The sequence below is a fragment of the Mauremys mutica genome, chromosome 7 (genome assembly GCF_020497125.1).
Source record: "Mauremys mutica isolate MM-2020 ecotype Southern chromosome 7, ASM2049712v1, whole genome shotgun sequence".
Lineage (NCBI taxonomy): Eukaryota > Metazoa > Chordata > Testudines > Geoemydidae > Mauremys > Mauremys mutica.
The window spans coordinates 54,795,710-54,814,030 of NC_059078.1; the positions used below are offsets into that span (position 1 = coordinate 54,795,710).

General features: G+C 47.0%; 1 protein-coding gene across 3 annotated transcripts in view; it reads right to left on the reverse strand.

Moving 5' to 3' along the window:
* PDLIM1 (PDZ and LIM domain 1) overlaps positions 1-18,321 on the reverse strand; it is an 88,271-nt gene that overhangs the window by 10,583 nt on the left and 59,367 nt on the right. For 2 of the 3 annotated variants that reach the window (XM_045024160.1, XM_045024161.1), the window contains exons 4-5: positions 6,699-6,769; positions 4,464-4,769 (exon numbers count right to left, since the gene is read on the reverse strand). In XM_045024160.1, the coding sequence (XP_044880095.1) occupies positions 4,464-4,769; positions 6,699-6,769 (377 nt within the window). Of the gene's footprint in view, positions 1-4,463; positions 4,770-6,698; positions 6,770-7,025; positions 7,223-18,321 lie in introns of all 3 variants that reach the window. The other variant, XM_045024163.1, reaches the window with a different exon arrangement.

Consider the following 18,321-nt stretch of genomic DNA (forward strand, 5'->3'; position numbering starts at 1 on the left):
ACCAAACATCAGTCGGGACGCGGGACAAACAAGCAACTATCGGGGCAGTCCCGATAAAATTGGGACGTCTGGTCACCCTAGGGGCTGCTGGCAGGGCAGGGGGTGCGGGGCTGGCTGGAGATGGGCTGGCTGCGGGCAGGGGGTGCAGGACTGGCTGCAGACAGGAGCTGGTGCAGGCAGGGCAGGGGGTGCAGCAGGGGTAGGCTGTGGGCATGGGATGCAGGTACAGGGGGTACAGCCCACCCTGTACTGTGAGTGCCCCCTCCTCCTCCTCCCTCCCCCACCAGGGTAGCAGCAGCAGCCTGGGGCTCAGGGGCTATTTTAAGGGCCCGTGGCTCCCCTGTTTCTACCACCCCGACCCTTTAAATAGCCGTGGGAGCCCTGGGGAAGTGACGGGGCTCCAGCGGCTATTTAAAGGGACAGGGCAGTAGAAGCAGCTGGAGCCCTGGACTTTTTAAATAGCCCCCAGAGCCCCACAGCCCTACCCCAGGGCTCCAGCAGTGGGGCTCTGGTGGCAATTTAAAGGGCCTGGGGCTCCAGTCCCTGCTGGGAGCCCCAGGCCCTTTAAATTCCCCCCTGGGGAAGCCGGGCCACCCTGGTACGGCGCACCAGCTCTTGCCGGTATGCCGAACTGGGCCTTGAGCGTGGGGCCCGATTCAGGGGAATTGGTTGAATTGGCCTAAAGCCGGCCCTGTGCCACAGAGAATGAATTGTGCTGCTCTTGGAGCAGGCCCAGCTCCTATTGTTTAAGAAGAGTGATCTGGCTTGGTTCTTAGCACAACTAGAGCTGGAGACAGAGAGTGTTTAGTGCAGGCCATGGGGAGCAAGTGGGGCTTCGTAATGAAAGCTGAGTTTCAACTTCAGCTGCAGAGAGGTGACTCACTGCTTGTTCCTGCTCTGGGAATGCAGGGAGATCAATGCTACAATTCAGCAAAACACTTAAAAATGTGCTTAACTTGAATAGGGGAATTTGTGTTCCATTCCTAATATTACTTATGCATATCAATATATGGAGATATACCCATCTCACAGAACTGGAAGGGACCTTGAAAGGTCATCAAGTCCAGCCTGCTGCCTTCACTGGCAGGACCAAGTACTGATTTTAGCCCAGATCCCTAAGTGGCCCCCTCAAGGATTGAACTCTCAACTCTGGGTTTAGCAGGCCAATGCTCAAACCACTGAGCTATACCTCCCCCCACTGATTAGCTTCTATTAATAACTCTCTAATTAAAAAAACCCTTTGTAATATAGCAAAACCGGGTCCTGAAGACCTTACTCCTAATAGTGACAGCCACAGTTTCAAACTCAAAGTGCTTTTTAAAAAAATGGGTATCAATATTTCCATTTTACAGATAGGGTAACTGAGGCACAGAGCACTTCAGCAATTTGCCTAAGCTCACAGAGCAGGTCAGTGGCAGAGTCAGGAATATGGTTCCACCTCCTGTCCCCAAGCTGCTGCTTTAAGCACTGGATCTCCATTGCCTACCTAGACATTTTTGTTGTCTTTTGTGGTGTGAGAGTGATTAGCAATCTCAGTTTAATGGTTTTGGTTTTGAAGTGTAAACATAGCACCTCAGAATATAAACCATCTCTCTGTGGATAGATTTGTGCTAGTTGAAGCATCCTAAACGAATGCAGCTGGAAACATTACCCAAGTTGGATTAGGGGCAAATGTCTTCTTTAAAAAATGGGACACTGAGGAATGAGTGTCATCTGCCTACTAGGTTAAATAATATACAATGAGACATAAGTGGTTTGCTAGGTTCAGCCTACAAGAACACCATTGTCGCATACAGGAAGTGCAGGCACTTGTACACAAGCATCCTGAAACTGAGATGAATTTGTAGAGAGAAATCTTTTTGATGATGAAGCAACTGCATATTTTCCGTGCCAATTTGTAATCAAGTTATCTGAGGGTTAGCCTGCACAATAAACACTCCAAGCACCAGAGGTAAATTGATGGCAAATGTTATAATGCATGTTTTCATGAAATAATCTCAAAAAATGTTCCCATCAATGGTAAAATATTCTGGAGTGAAAGCAGTGTACTCTTTCAAGCAATATACACATATATTCAAGTGTCTAGAATATGAATCTCAATGACCTGAAACTCTTAGCAGAAACAGGATTAAGTCCCGATGTCTTTTACATAGGAAATTCCCTGGATTATCCTAAATTAATCCATGTCCCCCATTACAATTTTATATTCTCCCATCACCTTTTCTACTCTCAAAATAATGGGCTGAAGCCCACTGTTAGTCTTTCATTCACAATACTAAGGTTATTTAATCCATGTACATTGAAAAGAAAATGCTAAAAATTGTCTTATGGAGCATTATAAACAGACACACAACATTTCAAACAAATAAGTGTTGTGACAATGTACGTGTCAGATCTTCCACATTTTTAGCACTCAGTGATCCATTTTTTAGAAAATGAGACTGTGAAGACAGACCAAAAAATTAAAAAAAAGAATCTTTCATGAAATTGTGCAATTGCTCATGGCTTGAGGAAGGCGCACATACTAATGTTATTAATACAAAGTGATAGAACTGGCTTAAAAGTAAGAGTCTGTGGGGACAGATATTTGGCAGAAGAGAACTCTGACTTCCTTCAGTGGAGTTAATCATTCCAAAAGGAGAGCAGAAGAACCTTGCTAATTCATAGTAGTGACCAGGAGACCTACTGTTGAATTACTGAGTTTTGCAAATTAGCAAGAAACTAATGCCACAGTAATAAAACCCACAAAGAGACAGCCTCACTTAGTGTATTTTGGCAAGTGTAATTTTGCTTTTATTTTACTGTAGTACATTTTGTGAAGGTAACAAAGGTCTTCGAGATTGGGCGGTAGGGAATTCTGATGCCACAGGCACTGAACTTTTGCTTAGAAGCTGGTGGAGACTCACTTGGGTTCTTTTGCACCATTATCAGGGTCTGGATTAGCAATGAGAAGTAGTGATGTTTTACTGTTCCTGAGGTAAAGCATATCAATTACAAGTTGTAACACTGAAACGCTTTGCTCCTTGTAGTTCACTATCTGCACTGCATTGTTATAAAGTGGTGGCTATCTGGGATTTCGTGGTTGTTATAGTGAAAAACTTGGCCACGTGGATCTCTGCAGTGACTATTGGGTGAAAACTCAGATCCTCCTGCTCCAAAAGCATATGGTCCTTAACACTAGATCTAAAAGGACTGTTAGCAGTATAGGAGCTATGACACAAAGCTCTGCAATTCTAATTTTGTCCAGCAAAGGAGAGTGGGATTCATACACAGTAGCCAGTTCATAGCACTGTAAGATAAAATAGACATAAACTAACTGTAATAATCTAAGAATGTAGCGCTGCAGCTGATTTCCTAACCAGCTCCTGTGAAAGGAACTGGCCTCTTAGCTGTTCTGCAAAGATGCTTGAAGTGGTTTAAGCTTTGCTTTTCTCTGCCCACTCTGATTTTAATGTCATCATCTGAAAATCAATTGTGCTGTTTGAAGCGTGCTGAATGTGGTTGACTCTGATTTCATATAACTCAATACAGATCCTGAGCTGCTGTGCTAGTGCTGGTTAGCCATCAGGGAATCACAGCACTAAACTGCCTATCATCAATACAGGCTAATACAATGCAGAAATATTTATATTGCTTTCCATCTGTAGATCTCAAAGCGCTTTATAAAGGAGGTAAGCATCATTAGCCTTACAGATGGAGAAACTGAGGCACAGGGCAGTGAAGTGACTCATTGAAAGTCACCCAGCAATCCAATGGCACAGCTGGGAATAGAACCCAGGTCTCCTGAATGCCAGTCCAATGCTCCATCTACTAGGTCACCCTGCCTCCAAATTAGGAGGTGTCACCTGCCTGGGAAGTGAACACTGGGGAGGAGGAGCCTGTTCTTGCTGGAAATTGGACTAATTCAGGCTACATAGCCCGATCCTTCAATACACACATACACCTACCAGTGCTATGTGAAATGAAAGCTCACAGGACACTTACCAGCTGGACAGATGGTAGTGCCTTCCAGTCACTACCGAATTGGGGATTCGGGAATGAAATGTTACCAGCCTGGTGCTTTAAAGAGCAACCCCACTCACTCTTTCACTGAACAAGTCAAGTCAGTACAAGACCATTTTTCAAGAAATCAAATCTTGTACGTTTCTGTGTGTGTGTGTGTGTGTGTGTGTGTGTGTGTGTGTGTGTGTGTGTGTGAAAAGCAGCAGAGGAAAGTGGCAGATGATTTGGTACATCTCAGTGCTTTGCATTGTGCACAGCAAAGAAATGCAATGCAGAGAAAGCATCTGTGATGAGAACATCATGCACTAAGTTTTCATTCAGAAAGGTGACACAAAAAACCTTGGATTCTTGGTGACAGATCGACACTGTGAGCAATGGACAAATAACAAGTCACTTGTGGAGATGAAGCCGGGGATGCACATGTGCGCTGAGTAAGCCACGCACGCAGCAGGCAAGGTTACCTGGGAAAAGCAGGGCTAACAGAAGAGATCTGCCCTTGTAAAGTATCCAGGATGTTTCTCTGGGAATAGAGCTGCAAGGGGGAATTAAATTGCACGTGCACCACTTTGAGTCCTGGCACCTCCACTTCCACAGGGCTGTTGGGGCAGATCTGAGCGGCTTGCTTTAGCTGTTCGGGCCCCACTCTCACTTGGCTTGGGATGGAGGAGGTGCTGTGCCTCCTTTGCAATGGAGGCAAGGAGGTGTGCGGCTGGAGAGGACTATAGACCGTTGCAAAAGGTGCCTGGAACCCAGGAGGCGATAAACGGCTAGAGGCAGGAAAGGGTTACAAGGGAGGTTGGGGTTTTTTTTTTTTTTTTTTTTTTAGGGTTGCAGAGTTGAGAGGAAAACACAGAGGGGGGAAGAAAGAAAGGAAGGAAGAAGTTAATGGAGGACTAAACCAAATTCCCAAGCAATTCTGAAATGAGTACTTCAAATCAGGTATTCCTTTTACTAGAAGGATCCACCATATACAGATCAGTTCTATGGTAAAGCTTCTGGCTAATGCTGACATTCTGGCTGAGCACAAAGGGTATGTCTACACTGCAGTCAGGAGGTGTGACTGAGCGCACGGAGGCATGCCTGAGCTAGTTTTAATCTAGTTAGATCAGGTATGCCTACATGAACTGCAGTCCCACCTCCAGACTGCAGTGCAGACCACCCCAAGGATACAGTGTAGCAGGAGGAACTAGATGCTAAGTCCCTCCCCTCACCCACCACCTGTCACCATAAGGCAGTTCTTTTGTAAAGATCTGAAAACCAAATATAGTGGTTGCAGTTTCTCTGGCCAGACTCTGCATCGCTTATGCCAGTGTAAATCTAGAGGAAACGGGCTGGGCTGGACAATTTCAATTATGTTCCTCTGGAATAACACTGGCACACGGATCTGGCCTCTTGAGTTCAGAGAAAGATGCTCTGAATGGGTGCTGGGGGCTGTGCATTATAGATCATGTGATGTTAGATGAACATGGTGCCAGCCCCACTTCGAAGTCTGAACCATTGAAAAACAAGCCACAGAGCATCAGTCACTATTGTCTGGGGTTTGGACAGGTGAAGACCCCATTAAAGCAGCCTTGCAGTAGCTGTTAATTCAATTCTAAAAGGATACCTGTTTGGTAAACAAAATCCTGCTAGGCTTTAGCAGCTACTTACAATCTCTGCCCACCCACTGCCACCTGCCCTCTTTCCAGGGAGGGAAGGGGCTCACTGACACCAGCCTTCTCTCAGGGGAAGCGAAAGGCAAAAATAACCCTTGGGGGCAGGGAAGCCAAAACGCTGAAGGTATTGTCCTGACCTTATCAGGGTGGCTACGAGCTCGCATAAGCACTTATGGAGCCATGTTTTCAGACTAGTATTAGAAGGTCTCAATTTCTGCAGGCACCAACAACTGTGACCACAACTGAAGTTCCTAGACCACTCCCTTTTGACTGCACCTGCAAGTCAGGGATTTAGAGGACTAGCACCTAAAGCACAGGCATAAAACTGCACCTTTGAAAGCAGAGGCCAGTATCTTCAGATTGTGATGGCCTCTGTTCTGTGTTTGTGCAGCACCTAGCACCATGACGTCCTGGTCCATGACTAGTGGTTCTAAGCACTAGGGTAATACAAACAACACCAAAGTGCTCTGACTTCCTGTTATTATCATTATCTCCATTTTACAGATGTGGAAACTGGGACATCGGGAGGCTAAGTGAGCGACTTGCTCCAGGTCAGAGAGGAAGCCAGTGTCAGAGCCAGGAACAGAGCCCAGCAGGTTCCTGGCTCCCAGCCCTGTGCTCACACCATTGGACATACTCGGGTTTGTTTCTAGCACTTCAGCCCAGAAGCAGGCTAGTTTTTTTGGTGAAGTGAGAGTTACTTGGCAAGGGTCAGATGCAAATACAAACCCACCCCCATGGCTGTTCTGCTTGGATTGCTGTTGGGATAGAGTATGTTTTCAGATTTGCAATCTCAACCATGTAACAGGTTGAGCAGAAGAGAAACAACTGCCCAGGGCTCTTTGCAATTCTTTAAAATCCAAAGAAAAGGGCAGTTTAATAAAAACTCCAAGCCTTGACATTGTCCCTGTAAGATTTCAAAGCCTTCTCTGAAAAGGGGCTGCTCTTTCCTCCGTACCACACTGCACCCTTCCAGCACTGCTTGCAAAGCCAGAAGAAAAGACTAATTGTACAAAGTGCTGATAATAAAGCATTGGGCACCTGTTTCGGTCAGAGGGTGATTTTAAGGGCTGGTATGTCATGCTGAACGCACGCTGAAACTGCGCTGGTCTCTGGCAAACAAAAACACACAATTGTTAATTTCACCTTTGCACCTTGCAGAATATTCCCTGCCCCCACAAGCCAAGCCCCCCTGGACCGCATCCAGTCTCACACCTGCTAGCTGCACTCTTTCCACAAGCCTGAAAGAGAATTGTCCCATGTTAAAAAATGGATACGCCTGCAATGAGTTTATGACAAAGTTCACTCCATGACAACAGACATCCCAGCAAGGAGGGGGCAGGGAGAGAGAAGTGGGGAACTACTTACGGCTTGCTGGTGTCCTGGGCATCACCAGATGACTTAGACTCCACAGCACTGTTGAAGGTCTGGATGTTTTCTGAGGAGTAGAGGCCTGCGGGGCTGTTGTACTGGGCAGTGATCACTTTGGGGGCAGTGCTGGAAGCAGTGGCAGTAGTGAATGGCATAGCACTCCGGTTGTGTGCGCTTCCTATGTGCCTTATTTCCTGCATGCAAGGGAGCAAAGGCAACATCAGAAGTGTCTGACATGCAGGTGGGAAGTGCCAGGGCAGCCCGATGAACATGCAGCACAAGGACAGCTCTGCGTAACCAGAGAAGCACTCTCCCAAATCCACCCAGCTGCGACCCTACACAGGGACAGAGCTCTCAGCAGGCCGAAGATCTTCGTGCTATGAGCATCCCTATCCACAGCTGCTCGCTCTGCTTGACAGTGAGAGAGTCCATAATGCAGACATTAGGCTTCAGCGAAGACAGATCACTGGGAAGCAGGGCTGGGGCACACCTAGCAGAGCTATTGCCTTGAGCTGTCAGCAAACTTCACTGGATCCACTGCATTCAGTCCCGAGCTTTTTTATTTTTATTTTTTTATTAATGGAATGGTTTGATTCTGGAGCACAAGTTGGCACAACCGCCCTCTCACTGAGCCCCCTGTAAGCCAGCCCTGGAAGCAGGACTGTTCAGATTTATCATGTGGCTGGGCTTCCATTCAGATCTAATGTAGGCTGACATTTTCAAACGTGACTAGTGGATCGGGGGGAGGGAGGGGTCCAACCTTTCATACCTTCAAGAGGCTGGATTTTCAGAGGATGGGTGCTCAGTACTATCCAAAAGTCAGGCCTGGTTAAGGTATCTCAAGTTGGGCATTGAAAAATTGAGGCATTCAAAAAATTACTAGCCACTTCTGAAAAGATCCCCTCATATTCTCGCTGACATAAAGAGGCGAAATGGAAAGGCATTAAAAATTCTTGCATGTGGTTCCTGAGTAACAAATACCCATAGGTTAGTTATCAAGACAGTGGATTTCACCTGCTACATGATAAATCTGAACAGTCCTGCTTCCAGGGCTGGCTTACAGGGGGCTCAGTGAGAGGGCGGTTGTGCCAATTTGTGCTCCAGAATCAAACCATTCCATTAATAAAAAAATAAAAATAAAAAAGCTCGGGACTTGTCCTGTCACTTACCTCTCTACTCCCCATTTCTGGGCCTGTAGATGAGGTTCAGACTTACCCAGCATTAAATGCTTTGGATGAAAAGTGCTATTGAAAGGCAAGATGACAGTCTTCCAATCTGAGCCTCCCATCTATTTGATCAAAAACTCCGGAACCAAAATTCCTTAGTATTTATTTAATCAAAATAAAGAACGGAAGGTTTTTGGGTTTTTTTAAATATTCCACTGTCATCTTGCCTTTCAATAGCACTTTTCATCCAAAGCACTTAATGCTGGGTAAGTCTGAACCTCATCTACAGGTAAGTGACAGGACAAGAACACAGAGCTAACTGGGGCCAGGCATGCCCATTCCCAGGCCCTCTGGACTAGCCATTAGATTATGCTGCTTCAGGCAGATATTACAGGACAGCTGGAATCACTGGCTATAGAAAGTTGCTATTTAATAAGAAAAGGACCAAATTCTGAAGAAGAGACATGCTCAAGGAAGATTCTTCTGAAGCAGAGACTGCTGCAGCTACAAATGGAATTATTCACATACTGCTCTTGACAGAAACACTGTTAAATGCTGTGCAAGCTGGGACATGACACCAGCTGCGCACGTGAACATTAAGGCCTTGTCTACACTACAAAGTTTTGTCGGCAAAAACAGGGCAGGTGTAAACACTGCAAAGCTACTTTTGGCGGCAAAACTCTCCTGTTTTGCCAACAAAATAAAACCACCTCAACGAGAGGCATAGAGCTTTTTGCAGCAAACTTTAAGCGTCGTAGCATCAGTGTAGACGCTGCTGTTTGTTTTGTTGACATAACTGGCTTCCACCAGTATCCCACAATGCCCGTCATGACCGCTCTGCTCATAGGCGCCGACTTGGGTGCTCTTCCACGTGGGTGCTCGACCCCACCCCACCCCATCCCCATTCCACCTCTTCCATGAGGTCTCCCTCACCCCACCTCTTCCCACCCGTTCACCGCCCCCATTCCAACCCCTTCCCCAAATCCCCACTCCAGCCTCTTCCCTGCCTCCTCCCCTGAGCGCACCATGTTCCCACTCCTCTAATTTTTCCCCGTGGGTGCTCCAGCCTGAGAGCACCCACAGAGTGTGCACCTATGGCTCTGCTCACTGTTTTGATCTCTGCTGCCCTGCAGTCATGCACCTCTCCCCTTTCAAAGCTCTGGGAAGTGTCTGACAGCCAGCTGCTGCTATGCTCCCGGAACAAAGAGCAAATCATTAACATGCAATGCTCCCGTCTGCCCTGCACTAGGAATATAGTGGCAGGCAGACTGCTGCTGTGGGGAGTATGTGTGGGGGGTGGGTGGGGACTGCTGTGCTACTTTGATATTCCTCAGCACAGACTCTCCCACCCCCAGACACACCACTCTCCTCTCCCTCCCCCCCACACTTCAGTTGAAAAGTGGCTGACAATCTAGCAGGATGCCCATGGAACATGGGATTGAGAAACCTGTATCATGTGATACTGTACCTGCCCCATGAGGCATTGCAAACCCTTCCTAAAGCACCCTGCAGCCAATTGCACAGTGAGATAACTACCCACAGTGCACTGCTCTCTGTGTCGATGCAAGAGCTGTTACTGTGGATGCACTCCACCAACACAGGAAGCTACAGCAGTTTAATTAAAGCAACATAACTTTTGTCGACAAAACTCTGTAGTGTAGACAAGGCCTAAAATGAATTACTTGTTTCTGTCAGGGCTTATCTAAATGAACACTCAGTTCACAGTATGCTCGGGTGTAAATCTACCCCACGTTAGTCTGCTCAACACTAAGGCCTGGTCTATGCATAAATGCTCTGTGCGCATACCTATGCTGGTCGGGTGTGTGAAAAAACCAGACCCCGGACTGAACAAGAGACCCTGACAAATACCTGGTGTAGAGAGCTATGTCAACAGAAGGCGGCTTGTCAATGTCTTTCGGAGAGATGATGGTCCCACACTTGCAGAAAAACTCCTTGTTGGTGCAGGCTGTGTCTACACTAGCGGGGTAGCGTGGGTATGCTCTGTAGTGCAGACACAGCCTGTGTGTCCACATGGACCCTGCTGCACACTCACAATTCCCTAGTGCGCTTTGGCCTGCTCCCATTTCAAAGCAGAGCAGATTGAAGTGCACTAGGGAATGGTCAATGTGGGACAGCAGGGCTCACATCGACTGTGCATGGCAAGTGCACTAAGCGTTGGTTTAGACCAGCACTCAGAAGGACAGCATCAGGCTTGAGCACAATATGCAGAGGGTACAGCAGGAGCTCACTAGGGCTGGGAGAATAGTGGGACAAAGTTTTCACAAAAATCCTCCTTTTTCTGTTGAAATTTCAATGCAAACTGCAGTGGAAATGATGAATTTCGACATTTTTCAACCTGCTTTAGCTCTTTCAAATTTGCAATGACCCCTGTTCTATTGTTAAGGGTCTCAGGCCCAAGTGACACAGTATTAACCAGAGGCCTCATCACCACCTTAGCTTCCTGGGTCTACAGTCCCTTACCGCAATTAACACAGCACTCCTTCTGTACATCTCAGAACCCTAACGCAATGCTACCAGTTTGACTGGTACAGAATAAACCACCCATTTCAAAAGGACAAAGAAATTCCTCACAAAATGTTCATTTTAATGTTTGGTAACATTTCTAGATTTCCTTAGCCAGCTGGCTGCTGTCCCCAAACTGACAGAGTCAATCAGAAATGCTCCCATTCATGAGTTTCAAGTCATTAGAAACCAATGAGGTAGCTAGAGCCAGACATGTGTGGGCTAGAAAGAGGAACTTTCACATGTCATCTCCAATTGGAGTGCCTGGGCATTAGACCTGTAGGTTTCCCACACACTGATGAAAGACGGACCCCTACAATAAGAAGTTAACGTCCCATTTACCCAGCAGTGTTCAAGCCTTTTGTTCAAGTCTTATTTCAAGCACAATGACGACACTGCTCTTCTGCCCATATAGTCTTTCCCATGGCAGAGACTGTGGATGGTAGCAAGAAATGAGAGTGACCACTCTGTCAATTACCCAAGGGAAGAATCAATATTCTTACCCCAGCAAAGAACTGGCCCAATGCAATTATTAAAACCCCCCATTAAGAGGATGCAAGTAGAAAACTGTTTCAGACACGTGTATAATAATACTCCTGAGGGGATTCTGCGGGACTGTGTGCCCACAGAAAACACCCCCCACCCCCAGCTTTCCTGTGTTTCCCTGCAGAAAATGGCACCAAAGTAAAGGGAAGACATGCTGGGGGGGGGGGGGGGGAGCATCACCTCCTGGGTCCTAGTGCCAGTCATGCTCCCCTTTTGTGTGCTGAGAGCCCTCCTGTTTTCTATTCTGTGCAACAGTGAGTGCCCGCAGTGGGGCTGGGGGAAATGAGGGAAGGGGGTGAGGGAAAGAGGCAGGGGCGGGGGAAGAAAGGGGAGGTGGGGTGGAATGTGCGAGGGAGGGGAGGGGAGGGGGAGGGGAATGTGTGGGGGAGTGGAGAATGAAAGGGGATAAGGGAGTCATGAGCCTGGCATATGGCATCCCCTCAGCAGCATCTAGGGCTCCTCCATTAAGCAGGCCCATTGAACCCTCACCCTGACAAGCCCTACCCCCTACATCTGTACCCCTCTGACGAGCCCCCCACACCCAGACCCCAGCCCCACTGATTCCCAACCAGCTGCATCTGGACCCCCACCCCACCAAGCCCCACTCCCCCAGCACCCAGACCCTCCCACTGTGTCCCCCACACCCACCCCACACCCCCCCCAAACCCCAACCACCTTCACTTGTAGAGTCCTATTGCCCCTGCACCTGGAATCCCCAATCAGACCCTGTGTATCTAGATCCTCCACTGAGCCACCCACACCCAAACCTCTCACCCCATACCTGGATCCCCCCCACACTAAGCCAATCCACACTTGGATCCCGTTGGGCTGAGCCTGCCTGCCTACACCTGGTACACCAGGAACAGGAAATTCTGAGGAGTTGTGTCACACAGGGAAAATAAAAGGGACTGAGGAGCAGGATTCTTCTTCCCTACAGTCAAAGCTTCCATTCTCCCACCTCCTCCCGTCATCCCACTCTCCTTTCCAAGTAAAGCCAAAAGCTGTACTAGGAGGGGCAAGGGTCCTTGCTACCACTCCTCCTTCAGCAGCATTCAAAGAGATACTGCTGCCTCCCCACTGTGCCCCAAGCAGGGGCGGCTCTAGTAATTTCACCACCCCAAGCAGGGCGGTACACCGCGGGGTGCGCTCTGGCGGTCTCCGGTCCCGCGGCTCCAGTGGACCTCCTGCAGAGGGTCCGGTGGTCTCGCAGCTCTGGTGGACCTCCCGCAGGCATGCCTGCGGATGCTCCACCGAAGCCGCGGGACCAGCGGCCCCTCCACAGGCACGTCTGCGGGAGGTCCACCGGAGCCGCAGGACCAGCGGACCCTCCGCAGGCATGCCTGCGGGAGGTCCACCGGAGCCGCCTGCCGCCCTCCCACGGGACGCCGCCCCAAGCGCGCACTTGGCGCGCTGGGGTCTGGAGCCGGCCCTGGCCCCAAGCAAGGTAGTGCTACAGCACGGAAGCTGCTGAAATCCCATTTCAGGACTCAGTGTTGTCAACTCTCCTGATTTTAGAGTCTTGCGATATTTGGTGCTTCTTACAACCCCAGCTGGTGGCGTCATGGGGCTACATGAGACTCTCTGTTTTTATTTAAAAAGTAAGTTTCTAGCTCTTGTTGTTGGGGAGAAAAGCTTGAAAATCTGACCCCCTCCTCTGCCACAAAGGCTTCAAACTCAGGGGGCAAATGAGAACACAGAATTTTGAAGATCTCCTGGTATTTTTAAACCAATCTCATTATTTTTGAGCATCTGGGGCCAGCCAAACTGGATACTGCCCCTAGATATCTGCTCCAAGAGAAGAATATTAACATTTCTTGGTGTCCATTGTTTATCTGCTCTACACTAGAGATGGGTCTAAGTCCAAATCTCAGCTCCAATGAGCTTTAGGTTTATTGAGAGGAGTTGTTCAGATCTGGAACCAAACTTCTCAGCTCAAACCCATCACACACCATGCTAGCTTTGCATCTCTGCCTTTAAGAGCACAGTTCACAGAAGTATGTTTAAGCCAAAAGATTTAACAACTTTAGAAACAAAGTTATTGCAGCCAACTTTCTCACTGATTCCCAGTGCACAGATCAATCTGTCTGAGCTCCCATCTCTCTCTCGGAGATCCACGGGATGTGTCACGGCTCTTGGGGATTAGGGTGTCTTCACATAACCTTACTCTTTTCTCATCCTTCCAAAAGCTTTTCTCATGTTTTGAAAGCAGAGTTGAAATTTGGAAGATTTTTTTGATGGGGGGGAGGCAAGGGGACAAAGCAGTCTGACCAGCTTCCCGCATCCTCTCTCTCTCTGACTTTCCTAAAGCATTCCATACCCACGTAGTAATGCTGCCTAAACACAGAAAAACAGGAGGTCACCAACAGCCAACAAAGTTCAGCCATCTCCAACTGGAGACGGTTACGTTATAGACAATTGCTTCACACAGACTGCTAGTACACCCACAGCCTTATCAAAGGTCATCTCAACAACACACCCATTCTCTATACTTTGTGGCTTCTAAATCTCCATGGAGACAAATATACAAAATGGAAACAATTACATCACCCCATAGGATGTGAGCAGCGCTGCCTAAGGAAGCCTCGGGAAAGTTGATACATGTGGCTGGCTGTTTCAGCCATCACCTGAATGTTGCTATTCACTCTCAGAAGTAACTAGAACATGTTTCTGCAGGTTATGTCTTATTTAAGACAAAACAAAGATCACTGTTCCGTTAAGTTTACACAATTTTTGGTTAAAAGAGCCTTAAACCTTAATCTTCCACTTAGATTTTTGGGGATGTTCTAATATTTCTGCCTCAAAGTAGGAAGAGAGGATCCTTTGGGAAATGGGCCAGATCACCTGGAAACTACTGCAGCTTAGAACACTCCCGAAGCTGCTCTCACAGCCCATTTTATCTGCTTATTATTATTTGACTATCAACACACCTAAAAGCGCAAACTGAGATCAGAGTCCCACTGTGCTGGCACTTCACAGACATAGTAAGAGACAGACCCTGTCCCAAAGAGCTTGCACTCTAAATAGGCAAGACAGACAAAGGGTGGGAGAAAAGAAGTGTTATTCCCCATTTTATAGATTGGGAAACTGAGGCACACTGCCCAAGGTCATCCATGGAGTCTGTAGCAGGGCCAGGAATTTAACCCAGATCTCCCCGGTTCCAACTCAATACCTTAACCAGCAAGTCATCCTTCCTCTCCTATTGGGATCCCTATGAAACACAGAGGACAGGTGGTTCTAGTGGTTTTGTCCTTTCCATGGGGAGGGCGGGGGGGCATGGGAAAAAGGGTAACTCAAGTGGAAACAGATGCTGAATGTGACACCCTTAAGATTTGGGTAAGAAGCACAAGTGAAATAATTGAGCAAATATGCCAGTCATTTCCTTCCTCCAAAGTTAATAGTCACACCCAACACAGAACTACATCAGCTAGCTGACCCATCACTACTGGAGGGTTACAGGCTTTTTTGGTAAAAGCTGGTTTTATCATCACTCTACAATGTGATACATATGCTACCACAGCCATAACTCTCTAGGACTAAACATCCCACAGTCCTAGCTATTCATTTGAATGATTGAATTTGAATGAGTTTTGGATCAGCCCCTAAATGAACCACATATAGTTGTGTATGTAACATGGGACCAAAACTAGTCATTCTGTTCAGTATACGGTTCCCACACTCATATGAACAAGTACTATGCTTCTGGCAGAGCAAAAAGCCACCCCAAAACACATGCTATCTGTTCTGCAAGTGAATAAATGAAAATTCTATATCTAACTATTCTAAGAATAATTTACTCATTTTTAATTATGAGTAAGCTATAATGATAGTTGCTTTTAAGATTCTGCATGTCCAACAAAAACATCTACTCACCCAACAAAAGTAAAATATAATAACTTGTACAATGATGTTGGTAAAAAGTTAAATCATCATTTTATTAGGCCTATGCTGGTAAAATTCTTGGAAGTTTTGCAAGGCTGGTATAGACAGCATGTTCTGCTCAGGGTATGATGATGGATAAAAAACCCATTTGCAACAGACAAGATTATGAAGTCTAATTTGCTATTCTATACACAGAGCCCCCAAGTTAGCCAACCTGGCATGTTTGCCACATTTCTGGGAGAAATTAGCATTCTCAAGTTGACATTGCAGTCACACAGTGTCTATGCTGCAAAGTATCACTTGCAGCAGTCAGTCATTGAAAGGGATTCAGACAAAACCCCCTAGGGCTTATTAAAAGTGGGTGTTATTCATGTCATTAATCTCTTTTTCTTGGCAGACTGGCTCAAGACATTTAAAGAGGCACTGGCAAAGCTGGCAAGCTCAGTGGGCTCTTCTGATTATGGGCTGGATTGCAGAACTCTTCCCTCACTGTGCCAGTTTGTCCTGCTTGTATACTAAAGGGGAGAGGGCGATTTATCCAGTGCCTCAATTTGTTAAGACTGCTGCAGCTGGCTTCACTTTTAAACAGGCTCTAAGAGGAGAGTGATGACAAACCTGATGTGAAGATTAAGCCTAGAGACACTGGAAGTAACCCTTTAATCCAGGGATGCCCATATGTTGCCAGGACGAATCTAGTGAGGTCCCACAGCTGTCTGTTCTAGATCGGGTACTATTCAATATTTTCATTAATGACTTGGATAATGCAGTGAAGAGTACACTTATAAAACTTGCAGATGACACCAAGCTGGGAGGGGTTGCAAGCACTTTGGAGGACAGGATTAGATTTCAAAGTTACCTTGATAAATTGGAGAATTAATTGGTCTGAAATCAAAAAGATGAAGTTCAATATGGACACATGCAAAATACTTCCCTTAGAGAGGAAAAATCAAATGCACACCTACAAAATGGGGAATAACTGGCTAGGCAGTAGTACCTCTGAAAAAGATCTGGGGGTTAGAGTGAATCAAAAGTTGAATCTGAGCCAAAAATGTAATGCTGTTGCAAAAAAAGACAAATATTCTTGGGTGTTGTCACAGGGTCCTGTGCAGGCTCTCTCACTTTTGTGCCTGCACCCTGTGTTTCGGCTGGTATAATAAAGAGTGTTCACTTCTCCTTTTGTTGGATCATCCCAAGTGTCTTTATTTATAGTGCTCATGCAGTTCCCAGATTCCCCAACAGTTAGTGCCCCCCAGACCCTCCCCAGGGTCTCCTGGCCCTTGAGGCTTCCTTGTCGGCAAGGAGACAGCGATACTGCCCTCCTGTCTCCTCCCAGGCTAGCCTCCCCACTGAGATTTGCCCAGGGCTTTTATAGCCCTCTCCTGCTCCAGACCAGCTGTCCCTACTTAGCTCAGTATGCTCCTCTGAGCCAGCCCTCGTTAGGGCTTGCAGCTGGGCTCCCTGCTGAGTACCTGCATCTCTACACCAGGCCACCTGGCCAGAGAGCAGGCTGCAGCCAGCATTTTGGCAGGGCTTCAAAGGGGGTTTTACCCCTACCCTGTCACAGGTGTATTAACAGGAGTGTTTTATGTAAGACATGGGAGGTAATTGTTCTGCTCTACTCAGCACTTGTGAGGCCTCAAGATGGGAGTATCGTGTCCAATTCTGAGTACCAAACTTCAGCAAAGATGTGGACAAATTTGAGGGAGTCCAGGGAAGAGCAACAAAAATGAATAAAAGTTTAGAAAACCTGACCTGTGAAGAAAGGTTAAAAAAATGTTCATGTTTAATCTTGAGAAGAGAAGACTGAGGGGGGACCTGATCACAGTCTTCAAATATGGTAAGGACTGTCAAAGAGGACAGGAATCAATTGTTCTCAATGTCCACTGAAGGTAGGAAAAGAAGAAAGCAGCAAGAGAGATTTAGGTTGGAACATAGAAAACACCTTCTAACTTTACTATAAGGTTAGTTAAGCTCTGTAACAAGGGAGGTTGTGGAATCCCCATCACTGGAGGTTTTTAGGAACAGGTTACACCTACCACCTGTCAGGGATGGTCTGGTATACTTGGCCCTGCCTCAATGACCTCTCCTGATCCCTTCCAACCCTCCATGTCTCTGAGAGCCGCATCAGCAGGCAGTTGGTAGCTGAGGGCTGACAATCAAAGGGGCACACCCATAATGTTTGCTTTCACTTAGAGCTTTCTTTATAAGCCAATAGAAACTGCTTGCCTGAGTTCTTAAGCAATAAAAACCTGCAGTTGAACTTGAATCAAGTCTTTTGTCCTGTGCTTACGGGAACAAGAGAGCTGAAGGCTGCACCTCAGGACTACACAGTCCCTATTTTGTCTATTCAGGGGTTTATACTGTGCTCATCACCAGAATTCCTGAGAACTCCTTGGTCTGCCCCTGTTTTAAACTGAAAAGAATCCACACCGCTAGGCATTTTTAATGATTTACAAAACAGAGAGAGGTTGGTGGCAAAACTATGCAGGTAAATTCAACAGCCAGTATAAGCTCAGCAATAGTTCTCGCATAGTCTTGGATTTAACTCTTGCTTCATTTAAGAGAGGAAGCATTAGCCAAGCACTGGGGTTATCCTTGCTTTTACAGAAGTGCTGGGGGATTTTTAGTACTTCGAGGGTCATGTCTGCCCACCTCTTCCAAAGGATGGAGTTTATACAATATTCTGTAGTGCTGCAATGCAGTGTCAGAGCATGCTATGAGACTAGCCCTAGCCAAGGTGGCCAAGTCACAAGCTCCAGCTCTGAACTTCTCCAGTGTTTGGAGGTAGAAAAGCGTGAATCCGATGGTTTGAGCCCCAGCTCTCCATAACACTCACAGGCTAGAGACCCACCAGAGAACCCACAGCCATGATGTCCACCTCTGCCTTATCCCCTCCCACCCTAACATTTGTCCTACCAGCTTGTGTGACTTGCTGTAGCTTTACTTGTCTCAGTCACTTGAGGAGTTGACTGGGAGGAGTGCTACAGCAAGTTCTGTACATCAGCTGCTAGCCTACCATGAACACTGATCCCCCCAGCCTGGTATGGGGGGGGGGGGGGTAATCAGTGAAAAAGATGAGATCCAGGATAGCTCCTGGGCAAACAGCTCCAAGTTACTACATCAAGATGGTCTTATTCTATACGAAGGCTCGTTTTGTGGTACAAGTTTACCACACAAAT